The following is a 13,140-nucleotide window of genomic DNA, read 5'->3' on the forward strand; positions in this document are numbered from 1 at the left end:
TGGTAAAAATGGAGAAGGGAAAAATTCTAAATGAGAAAACCTAAATCAAAGGTCTCTATATGTTTCTCCTAAGGAACAACCTCTTATGCTCTCAATAAATCAGGATCCCTCTTTCGCCTCAAAATAAATAAGTTCCAATGCAAAGTTCTCTTTAAATAAATAAATAAAGGCAAAGTAAGAGAAAGGATTCCTGCACAGAGAGGTGAAGTAAGAAACTCCACCGGGTTACTGTCCAGGCTTAATGGCAGTGGAGTAACACAAGAGATGAAAAATTATACTCTAAAAATCTTAAGCTCGTGAGATACACTACCCTTCTCAACTTGAAACATTATGATCATGCTAAATCTTATGTTGTGTTCAACTAAGAAGGTATAGAGGGCACCATGTCTATTCATGGTGCAAGTGGGAAGGCCACAACAATTTGCACGATGAATCAATAATCTGTGAAGACCCAAGGCCCCCCATGGAAGTAGTTAACCAAAGAAGAGAAGCTGGATTTTACTAGTGTGTCGCCAAGTGTTGTGGTGGCTACAATACCCTCCAAAATTTTGGCCTACAATTAAATTTTGAACCCTATTTTGGATCATGTGACTGATCGTTCCTTAGTGACTGATTGGTCAACTGATGATTTCAATATCCATTCTTCGATCTGAAGAGTTGTTTACACTTTTACCTTTGTATAGCAAGTGTCATCTTTAGGCATGGGAATTATCACTTGTCATGCAAAGAGGAGTTTCGGTTTGCTTCAATGGGCAATATTTGTGAAAATGAGTTGTTCTCATCATATAGACATGTTTCACACATTTTAAAAGTTTCACTCACTATTACAAAACTGTCGTCATTAACGTCACAAAGTATATCATCGGAGCCACACTTGTTGTAAGTTGTTAGAAAGGTTGTTGGACTAAGTGAAGTATGCTTTCATATGTTTTGGATGATCTATGTTGTATCACTAAGTGTCCAATTGTGTGGTCACAATCAAGTTCTATCACTGTTCACATCAGTTCCACTGATCCCACACTTAGCCAAATTCTGGAGGATTCCTAGAAACCTAGCCTCATCCAGCCTTCCTAAACTACGCATTTCACATCTACAACCCTCAATATCTTTCCTTTCCCGCTGAAACTATGTAATGCATAGAAATTATAACCTCCCTTGGCATCCAAAACTGCGCAGATGCTTCCTTGAGTGTCCTTCCCTTAGTTAGAGCTCACTGTCTCTGGAAACTATGCAGTTCTATCCTTCAATCCTCTGAGTGACCCAATCCCCCTTGCCTCCTAAAACTGCATAGTTTTTTCTCCTAGGGCCCCATCCTGCAGCAACCACTGCTTTCTTGAACTACACAATTTTTTCACTCAGTTGGCACTGCGCAAATTTTTCCCTCAGTGAGGACTGTGCAGAAATTTCACTCAGTCTAGCTTGAGCTGCACACTGTGCAATCTCAGTGATCAAGCTTGACCCTTGGGTGCTTTAACTACATAATCATGTAGCTACTAGGCCTTCTCCCTTGACCTCTCACTCAATCCTTTCCTAGTTCATGAATCCAAGTCCTCTATCTGAGGCTAGGGGTTTCAGACTGATGTCATCTCATCATTAGTGAGTTGCAGACGCAGGTACTCTCTTACACTATGGCAAGATGATAAAGAAGGAAATGAAGAAGGAGGACATACTAGATGACACTCAAGGAGATGAGGAGAAAAGATAATCATCATATAAGAATACCAAGGAACACGGGGGTATGATAGAAGATCAGGACCGCATGATGACTCCATCTGATTCACAACCCTTTGGAGGGTAGTACGAAAAAAATTCACATCTTTCATGAAATACATGTCTTAGCATAGTATGAAGGATAACTTACCATTTTCATATCATTATGTCTTCAATGACATGCTTGGTCACAAACACTGAAAGCCATTCCATGTGTTTTTGCTAAGCGTTTCATTCCATTTTGTATGTTCCACTAATTGTCATCCTTTGGTCTGTTTTACTAATATGTAATGTTTTGATCCTTTTCTGGTGGTTTCAAAGGTTTGGATTTGTGTATACGAGTTGTCCTATCAACGTAAACACCCGTTGCACTCATACACAAAGTATTGAGCACTGTCGCACAAGTGTCACCATGGCCGTCCTAAAGTCTATCTCAAGTGTTGCACTTGGCGCTTCGTGTCCTAAGATAGTCACACAGAAGGTAATGCTTTGTTTGTTTCTCTAGTGGTATATGGTGTCATATCTTAAAAATATGCTAAGTGTGTGATCACAAGTCTATCTTCCTCTTGCATTTAGCCATTTTCGGAAAATCTTCTTGACCGGGCAACTTAGCTTCACCGGGCCCTAAATGAGTTGCGCACTATGTAGTCTCATCCCTCATTCATGTGAACCTGCTACTTGGAACTATGTAGCGTGTAATCGATGTCCTCTAGATTAATTTTACTGCATAAATCCAGAGCCCAACAACCTTCCTTGACCCGTAGAATTGCGGAGTCGTTCCTCCCAGTCTCACTTCAACTCTACACTTCGCACTTTCAGTCCTCAAGATTTTCCTTACCCCTTGGAACCCCATAATGCAGATATTTCCTAGCCTCCCTTAGCCTCTAGAAGTATGCAGATTTATCCTCAAGTGTCCTTCACTCAAGCAGGTCTCTCTACCCTCAAGAAATCTGAAGATTTCTCCTCGAGGTGTCTATGTTGTCCATTACCCCTTGCCTCTAAAAAATGTGCATAAATGACCTATCAAGGCCTCATCCTGTATTCAGTGGCCACTCTAAAATTTCCCTCCCCAGTGGGGACTGTGCTAAAAAGTTCCTTAGTGAAGCCTGAGCTACGCTCAATGCAGTCTTGGCGATCAAGCTCTCTCCCTGTCACCTAGATTTGTGCCTTGCATAGTTACTGGGCCCCGTCTCCAAGTTTTTCACTTGTCTCAGGATCAGTTCATGGATAATAATGCATCATCTTAGACTAGGGAGTTTTTAGATTGATGTTGTCCTGTCATTAGTGAATTGCAGGAACATGTACACTATCAAGTCATGGTGAGATTATGAAGCACGAGAAGAAGGAGGGAAGCATGCCTAAAGACTCACTTGTAGCTGAACGAACAAGGGGACCTACCAAGACCAAGCAAAGGAATAAAGTGTGCAACCACTTATCAAGATTGAAGATCATTGAAGACCCTGTACTACCAAACTATGTGGAGGAGAAGAGAAAGCATATCCAAGAACACATCTAGAACTCAGTAGCAACAATGACTTGAAATTGCAATATCATCAAGCCAATCCATGTCAGTGGTGTCATGAGTTGTCATACACCACATCACTGTTGTGAACTGGGTATCTTGTAAATCAAATGTATTGTAAAGTGGAAGTCCAATGGAAACACATGAATATGAAGAGTCATTTAAGTTGAAAATTCGTAGGAAGTTGAACAGTCATGAGGGGAGTCAAAGAGTCACAAGGGGTAAGCATCACCCCTTGGTTATATATACCCCCTCATTGTATGAGAAAAGGACTTTTCACCTTGGCTCCTCCCACAAGGCATTAGAGAGATCAGCTAGTTCTTTGAGGAACAAGGAATGGCTCCAGTGCCCCACTACTCGGGCTAGTTATGTACAATGTAAATATGTGTATTGGAAATTTTTCTTAACATCATAAGCCTTTGAAGAAGAGCATGTTCTTCATGCATGACTTATGAATGTTTATAAGACTTTTCTGTGGACGTTTGTATTTCATATTTTCTTTCACATGTACTAAGATAGTTTAAGTATTTCAGTTATTTTTGTGTTTATCTTGTTGAGAATGTGTTGTAATGGCTGTTATTGTTGTCCCATCCTTGTGGAGTATTTCGTAGGATACCAGACATATCTTGCTTTACTTATTGGTTATAACGACTGTCACATCCATCGTGGACTATTCCGCTAGATGTGAGACGGACCTTACCTTGTTTGTTGGTTGTAATGATTGTCGCGTCCACTATGGACTATTTCGTTGGATGCTAGACAGGTCCTTCTAGTTCACATGTGTGTATCTTCCTAGGTGGTACTATTACCTCCCACTTATACGATCACTTTTCTTCCCCCTTTCGTAGTAGGAGAAACTAGACACAGTTGTGTTGCACACTCACCAGACACACTCACCTTGCTTTTCAGATATACCATTACATCACTCTCTTGTGATGACAGCTAGAGCCAAGGAAAATATTTAACGATTCGACAACTGGGCCTTTATACTAGATGGGACTCCTACATTGAATGGTGTGAGGTCTTATTGGGACTTCATATTGTGGAGATCCCCTTGGTTGATGAATTTTCAACATCGTCAACAGATTCTACCATATATATGTGTTATTTGTCCCTCTGGTTGATTACACTTCGAACCATTATGGAGCATGATTAAGTTCCTAATGAGTTTTTACACAATATTGCATGGTTCCCTTGCATTAATTTTGTTGATACATTCTTGTGTCATGCCAAAAATGTTGAAGGGTAGTCTAATCTTGAGTCAACCATTTGCAATTTCATTAACGTTCCATGTCAGGCACCCCTATATCAATTATAATAAGTGAATCATTCCCTTCACATCATCAATTGATGTATGTTTCATTTTGATTAGTATGTATACATCAAGGCCCTCCTTCAAAGGATGTATTCATATCTATGTTAACTCAATATCTGGGAAGTCCAACTAGAAACTATAAATAGTACCCTATAATTTGTAGTCATCAATGGTAGGTTTCATAGTGTATAATAGTGGCTTTACTTCATTTACTCATGAGTTGTGATTAATCAAATCTACAATTTTTTTACTTCAAATACTCTATTCACACTTAGTAGATTAGACTAGGTACCTTGGGGTCCATTTTCCACATTGGCATGTCTCCTCACATCGATTAATGGTATACCTCAATAAATAGTAATTAAATAGTTTATACCATTCTTGACATCAAGACATCTATTTGCATGATGTAGATTCATAATATTAGGTTTGTGACAAAGTCCATGGGCTTATGGGTATCTCACTTATTCATGTTACCCCTTCCAATATTGATGGGGTATTTCCTTATATTATGTACTTTGAAGACCACTTGGGGCATTCTTATTCATGTCTAATGTCTTCCTGGTGTATATTGTGATATAGATCCATATTGTATTTTCTCATGGCTATAATCTCTTATTGATAGCATGGATCCACAATGTATTCATTCATGGCCATGTCTTTGCATTTCACATCATGGATATGGAATGTATTTTGTCGGTGACCATGCTTTATTATCTCTTTTATCGAAAATTGGTATGCCTACCTCAACGATGATCTATATGATTGGTTCAAGAGTGTTGCAAGCTTTGATTAGTTTGTTATGATTTGGCTCCTTCCTTGTGCCACCATGAGAGTTGTAATAATATTATATGTTTCAACCATTAGCTTCTCTTCTAATATCATGCATTAGGGGGAATTTATTACAATCTTATATTCTACCTTCGTTACTATCTTTGGACACCCAATCACCTACTATGGTTAAACATTATTTTTCTACCTTGGGAATCAAAAACTAGTAGCTTCATCGCTCCTTGCATAATGGAAAGAAGTGAAATATTACATCTTGTCCCACTACAAGTGACAATAATCTTCTGTCACCCCTTAGCATAAAGAGATGACCTATCTAGGCTTCCAGATTCAATCACACATGAGAAGATTAGTTTGAAAGGGTTTGAATTGCCTCATCTAATGGTGTAGGAATTTACTCCAGAGTCTTAATGCTTTAGGACCTTGGGGTGTATATTAATATTCTCTTTGCCTTAACAACTCTACTTAATGAATCCATTCGTAAGGGAGAAAGGAAAAGAGAAAAATATTTAAGTATATGTTGTTTAAATTCTCACAGATCCTTCTTACTGTTATTCTTATGAGCGTAAACCAAGGAGTTGTAGCTAAGGAGCCACTAAGCATATTCATACACTCAAAATTAAAAATTGTATTAATATTATTTTTTTTTATATCAATATATATTTCATTATTTCTTCTCTATTTCATATTCTTCATTGCATATATTGAATGGATTTGAATTATCTTGACTAATCTAGGATAGATCTAGTAAATATCTAATCATATCTTTGCTTGCAAGGATATATATGGAGTAACTTCCTGTTTTTTAGTATGAGATACAAGTGCTTGAAGTGGGAATGAGATCTCTAGAATGTTCAAGCAATATCTTCTAGATGCACATGCACATTAATGAGGACCACCTACATCTTTATGTTCAAGTTATGTTACCTATTATCCCATTTTTCATTCTTAATTTTCAAAAAGGTTAAAAAATTAAATCTATAGAGAAATTTATGGTTGATCTATCTTATTTTTTCATTTAACGTGGATAAATATGTGGGTAAATTATGTGATCTCGTTTCCCATTTCCCTTTCTTAAGTTTTCAAAATAGTTAATAAATTACATCTAGAGAGATATTTATCAATGATCTATCATTATTTTCTCACATAACTTGGATAAATATGTCAAGAACCCACACAATTTTTCTTTTATCCGTGTAATAATTTTGTTTTAAAAAATCAATTTTTTTCTTAATAATATTAAACTTCATTATCATTACACTCTATTTAAAAAAAATATTTTTTATATAAAAAAATTAAAAATGAAAATCGTCCTAGGTTAATATTAAATCCACATCTATAAAGTGCTGAGAGAGACCAAATCTCACAGGGTGAAAACCTTTTATTTGATTCCTGTCAGTGTTTGATAGATCCAATGTTAAAATGGATCTAGGCTAGTTTAAACACACACACAAATATTTTCTTGGTCAATGAAACCATTTTATTTCAAGCATCATTCATAGCCCAAAGGAAAATTACAAATGAGTCTCCATGCCTTTAAACATGCTATACTATATTGTAGTACCATTGGAAAAATCATGTTGTTTCAAAACTTAAGATTGGCTCTATGAGGTCAATTTTGCTTCAATTACCATAACAATATTTATAAGCATTAGTTTGTTATAGCTTCTTAATATTATTTTAAATAATTTGACATGTACAACTTTAATTTTTAATTTTTAATTTTGATTATGTAGTAGATATTAATAATTAATAATTATAATTAATAATTTTATTTTTTATAATTTTAGTTATAGATCAAACAATACATTACATTACATGAATTTACAACATCTCTTTTGTACTAAGTTAAAAACCATATTTCAATACAATTATACATTTGTATATCTTTTATATCACATTTCACATCTTAAATATATTAATTTTATCATATTTTTAGTAATTAAATTACTTTGGCTAATATATCCAAAATAAAATTTATTCTACACCAATTTAGCACTAGGGTGTAGGCCACTGTTACATCATAGAAAAAAATGGTTAATTTAAGATTTTTATTTTTTTAAGCTCCCTCATCAACAACGCCATTAACCATGTCATAGGCATTGGACCCGAAACATTTCACATATAGAAGTACAATAAATTGTTAATTTAAGATTTTTAATTTTTTAACCTCCCTCTTCAACGCCATTAATCATGTCATAGGCATTGGACCCGAAACATTTCACATATAGAAGTATAATATTTTTGTACAAACACTTCGGTGACTAAAATTTGTGTTTTACAACCCCAGAATTTTACCTTTATGTAACTTTCTTTTCCTAGCTTCAAACAGTTAATTTAGTTTTAAACCATCTTCATCTGACCAAGAGAAGAAGATTTACAATGGTTTCAAATATATATATATATATATATTTTGTTTTGGTATGAGAAGTTTATTAAAATAAAATGATTTTTTTATTTTAAATTTAGTTTTCTAAGTCTTTAATTTATACAAACCGCTATTAATTTCATTTATTTATATCTTAATATCTGAGAATGTAAAACCATTCACAACACACAACTAATGTAACCTGCATGCAACTAAAAAATAAAAATAATAATATGGAAATAATTCCAGATAAAATGATAAATATAAAATAAATAAATATATTAATCATGAAGTTAAAATTAAATTACAACCAGTAGTCATGAGGTTGAAATGTTCAATGTAACCAAATCATTCAAGGAAAAAATAACAATTCTCTTGGCTTTTTTGCACAAACATAAACAAAGTCTATATAAACTTAAAATTGACACTGTAACACAAACAGATTTGATATAATTGACACTGTAACACAAACAGATTTAATATCAAATGCAAAAATATAACAACCTGCTCAATCAAATATTTAATTTAAGCAATAAGCAATAAAATATAATTAAATGTTTTTCCTTCATCTCATCATCCTCAAACTTTAAATAAAAAAAGCATCTAAAGTATATATTAAAAATATGACATTACCTCTTAGGCAATTCCCTCCGTAACTTGAATATCTCCATTGTAGCTACCTCTTTCCTTTCCTTTCCTTTCCTTCATGCTTATTTAAATACAAAACTACACTTACCTATATCGTGGATTTTAATCACAAATACCAAAACATACGTCTCAATACAAATACCAAAACATACATCTCAATTTAAGAATTTCTATCTATGAATGCTTCATCAGATATACCCACGTCGTACTTTTGTATATTCTTTAGAAACTGTTCAATCTTGCAAATTAAGTTTCCAAAACACAACATATATTTCCAGAAGAATTACGTGCATCGCGATTTTTTTGACTGTGGGAATAAGCCAGAGTTGAAGGTCCACATCCAAATAACCAAACTGTGGTGACGGATTCGTTGATATAGCTCTACCTTGCTGCTATATGCAGGATGATGTTGAGGTTGATTTCCACGAAGACACCCACACCAAAGGGGTGGAACCCCATTTCAGAACCAGTCGATGATCACCTATCAATTCTACTTCATAACATCCTCTAATCACACTCTGCAGCGTATATTTTGCATACGACATATTGTCGTTGCTTATGCTACATTCACCATAACCACACTCGAGAGGGAGGTCAACAACGTTGGATTTTCTGGTATCAGGTGGGCCACACGCACTACTGCTCACCACTCTCCTAGACATGGCGGGTCCAAAGAATATGCGTTCCACCATCGCTCTTGCAAGCCCATGCTGTGGGAGTCCAGCTTCAAGCGAGTCGAAAATAGCGCACAGATCCTCTAGACAACGACCAAAGCTGTCCAAGAAGTTGGCCCTCTTACTCTCCGCGCCCTGTGGGCCCGTAGCGAGCGTAACGGCCTTGGGATTCAAGTGGCGCGCGCTGATGAGGAATTCCAATAACTGCGATTTGTGTCGCAGATTGAGCATGTGAGGCAATTGCCATAAACAATTCAGTATTACTGTCTCCCCCTCATGCAACGGTAGGACCTGTTTCAGCCCTTTCAAATCCCTTTCCTGGAACGAAAACGGGAGCCCCACAGAGCTTGCGTACTCCGACAGCCTTCTTCCTGTGTGCCCACAATAAAGCAGACATTCTTCCTCGTCCTCTGCCCATTTGATTGCTGTGATCCTCAAGTGACTAACACCATATAAATTTTCATTATTCCTCAGGACCTCCATTAATGGCGGCCATTGCATACCCTCCATTATATCAAAGTCAATAATATGGATTCGTACATTATTAGCACCACCGGCTGCAGCGACTGCTTCCAGAATACATTGGTTAGCAGTGAAGTGAGGTATTTGTATGTAAGGATAAGCTACATGCAGCAGCTTTAAAGCTCCCAGAAAATGGTCCTTGGTGCTTTTATCATTGGGCTCCAAATGAGCTAGGGAATTGCTTTTATCATTGGGCTCCAAATGATCTAGGGAATTGACCTTAGAGTGAAGTAGAGCATGGTAGAGATAGTAAGCCACTCTCTCCATGGTGGAGCCTGTGGGAGAAACCAGCTCTCGCAACCTGCAGAGTATGACCTCCACTACATCTTCTGCTCCCTGCGACAATGCTTCTGCGCATGCTGTCAAGAGATGTACAATCCTCAAACCTTTGTATTCCGTTTCCTCAAAGGCGCCAGGATCGACATCGACAGAGGGCGAGACTGACTTGTTTGTGACCACGGCAGAGTCAGAAAGCGGTCGATCCGCAGCAAATAGAGCAGCCGGATGCAGCTCAGTGTCTATCGGGCATTGGAAGACGATGGGATCACTCTGAGGTCTCGATATTGGATCTTCCTCGATGTTATTATTGTCATCTCGCCGATCTGCATCTATTATATACTCATCAATTGCCTCCAATTCTGCCGATAGGTTATTAACGGGGCAGCCATTGTTGTCGTCAACGAGTAAATCATCCCATGACGACCATAGCGCTGCATCCAAATCCACCTCTGACAGTTCTACTACTGGCGAATACATGATCCAAATCTAATTGTTCAGAAAACCATGATGTTCCAGTTCCAGCTTCCATGTTGTCCATTTTCGACACTGTAAGAATTGAGCCTCCTGTTCTCTAGATCCGATGCCAGAAGACACGCAAGAAAGAGGCCTGCGGGCCTGAAGTTCTGTGTATTGATTGATACACAGAATTGCAGCGTGTATGACGACGATACATGAAGGGAACTAAGTCCTTGGTTTATGGACCACCCAGAGATGTAGTTTTCTCGTACGTCACGATTCGGAGAGGCTAAGATAAGGTTTTCTCATTGGTGCGCAGTGGAACAATGAAGTCATCAAGACAGGTGGCCTTCGGCCTTCGTACGGCATTGCATATCTAGGGCAAAGATTTCGATCCCATTATTTGTATTTTGTGGTTTTTCTAAATGCGGAGGATTTGATAACTCAACGAAAGGTTTGGTTTTGTCTTTAAATAAATAAGTTGTGCTTTCGTTAGGGTTACGAATGGTTTTGTTTTGTTTTTAGATAAGTTGTACTTTAGGGTTAGTTTTAATGTTGAGACGAAGAGCTATTTGTTTATTACTTCATTTATTAATTGGATGTTGTTATCAAGATTTTTTCTGGTGGTCAAGTTTAAAAGTTTTATGGGATATTATAATTTTGTAATCATTTATATTTTAAATATCTTTTTATGAATTTTGAATTTGAATGTTTATATAAAATAAATTTCATCCATTACTTACACTACACTTACACTACATTTCATGAGCAATTTAACCAAAACCTTAACAAACAACTCTACCAAATAGTTTTATAATCAATTAATTATTTTTTAGACAAAATTCAATTTACAAATATTTAAAATTATTTAAACAAAACTTAATTAACAAATATATTTAAACAAAATTTAATAATAAAAATTTGAGATTTGTTTAAACAAAGTTTAAATGTTAATTTTTATTATTATAATTTTTGGAAAGAAATTATTTGAAAACTATTACTCAGCCAAACTTTAGGTAGAATTTACATATTAACTAGATTTACCTATTTGTTTCCATTATAATATCTAGATTAATTTTAATAGCCAACAAATCAATACCTTACCATTATGACTTAGTAACAACAATCAAAACATTTCAAACTACATTTATTAATGAATTACACTAATAAGACAACTAACTACTCGTTAACCTAATTCCGAATAAATGACCTCCAGCACCATTATTTGCTACTTTACCATCCATTCAAATATAAGAAACATCTAGTCAAAGCATAATTCCCACGCAGATCGAACCAAGGAAATAGTTTGGTGACGATTCCCTTTTCTTATTTTTTCCGAGGAGCTTGTGGGGACCATTCGAATACGTTGACATTAGTTTTCCTCGTTGGAGGCAGCCGGGCATTCATTTCATAGGACATCACGTTTATTACGATGGTTACTGGCTACTTTGACATCAACATCTAAGTTTAAATATTTTTAGACCGTACTAATTTATAAGTTAGTGTATTTAAAAAATAAAGCCGGGCATTCATTTCATAGGACATCACGTTTATCACGATGGTTACGGGCTACTTTGACATTAACATCTAAGTTTAAATATTTTGAGACCGTACTAATTTATAAGTTAGTGTATTTAAAAAATAAATTGATGGTAAATTTTTAAATTCGATAAGAATTTAATTATGAAGATATTATTTTTTAGGAAATTTTTTTATTAATATGGATCAAAAGTCTAAGATTTATCAATTTAATTATGTTTAATATATTAGCTTATTATTATTCTCATTTTTATAGTCATTTTTTTCCTAAATTTGACAAAGATTTCATACAATTTTAAATTTCCACCATGTAATGTAGAGATTCAATGTTCTATGAATTTCTCAGAACAAGTTTGTCTAAAACTTAACAGAGATCTTTTAGCATCATAAATTTCCATTATACAATATGTAAAACTCCAATCACGAGGCTTCATTTGGGGGAGCAATATGATAGCACCTGCATTCATATTGGAGGATATATATTGAGGAAAAATGACATAATATATTGGGGGATATATAGGGGTAAAGGGTTTTTATATGGGTAGGTATAAAAAATGAAGTTCAAAGTGAATGAAAAAATATAAAGGGGTATAAAAAATGTTAATAAAAAATCGATACCTACAATACTTAGTGAAAGTAGCGGTTTTTTAAATTGGGAAGGTGAATTGGGTTCATATTGATAGGGGATTAAATAATGTAATTTTTAGAGGTAATTTCCAATATGTAGTCAAATTAAGAGTATTCTTCAATATGCCACGATCAAGACACGTGATATGTCAAAGGTTCATTGGGTAAAGCCCGAGTGACTCCAATATCCCAAATATATATATATAACCTCACATTTACCATGTAATGCCCCCTCAAATTTACCATATGACTTATTTTATTTAATTATATGGCTCGAGAAAATAAAATGACATGTGATAGAGCATGAAGATGAAAATATTATTTCACAATAATATAATTAGAAATTATTTTGTTATGTGCTAATCATTTGAGAAAAATGTTAAAGGTCAACTTGAGAGTTTAACCTCTAACAAATCTTAAAGTTCAACATGTGAGATTAACATCTATCTGTAAGGAAAAAATAGTTGAAGTTAGTTATGCATAGAGAAGGAGAAACCAAGGAAAAAGGAAAAATCCTCATGTTTGATTTTCATAAATTCCATTGCAAGATTCAAGGAAAAAGGGAAGAGTACTCACAAAAAAGCAACCACAATATTTCTTTTTATGGATAGAGAGAAATTCGATATAATGGGCTTTCTTTGTAAGGATAGTGGGAGATAAAGACAATTCCTATGCAAGATAGTAGTGGGAG

At 35.3% G+C, this 13,140-nt stretch overlaps 1 protein-coding gene across 1 annotated transcript; it reads right to left on the reverse strand.

The window, feature by feature from the left end:
• Positions 1-8,744: 8,744 nt before the first annotated feature.
• Positions 8,745-10,304, reverse strand: LOC149266182 (protein NODULATION SIGNALING PATHWAY 2-like). Its single transcript, XM_089407417.1, has one exon. It carries the CDS (start codon positions 10,302-10,304, stop codon positions 8,745-8,747), a length of 1,560 nt encoding a protein of 519 aa, XP_089263543.1.
• Between the last annotated feature and the right edge of the window lie 2,836 nt (positions 10,305-13,140).

Source organism: Pinus tabuliformis, chromosome 6 (assembly GCF_031772625.1).
Source record: "Pinus tabuliformis cultivar Carrire ecotype Pingquan chromosome 6, CPIR1, whole genome shotgun sequence".
NCBI classification, from domain to species: Eukaryota; Viridiplantae; Streptophyta; class Pinopsida; order Pinales; family Pinaceae; genus Pinus; species Pinus tabuliformis.

Bases quoted from the DNA above. Each gene is read 5' to 3' on its own strand.
- LOC149266182 (XM_089407417.1), bottom strand. From the start codon at position 10,304: ATGTATTCGCCAGTAGTAGAACTGTCAGAGGTGGATTTGGATGCAGCG.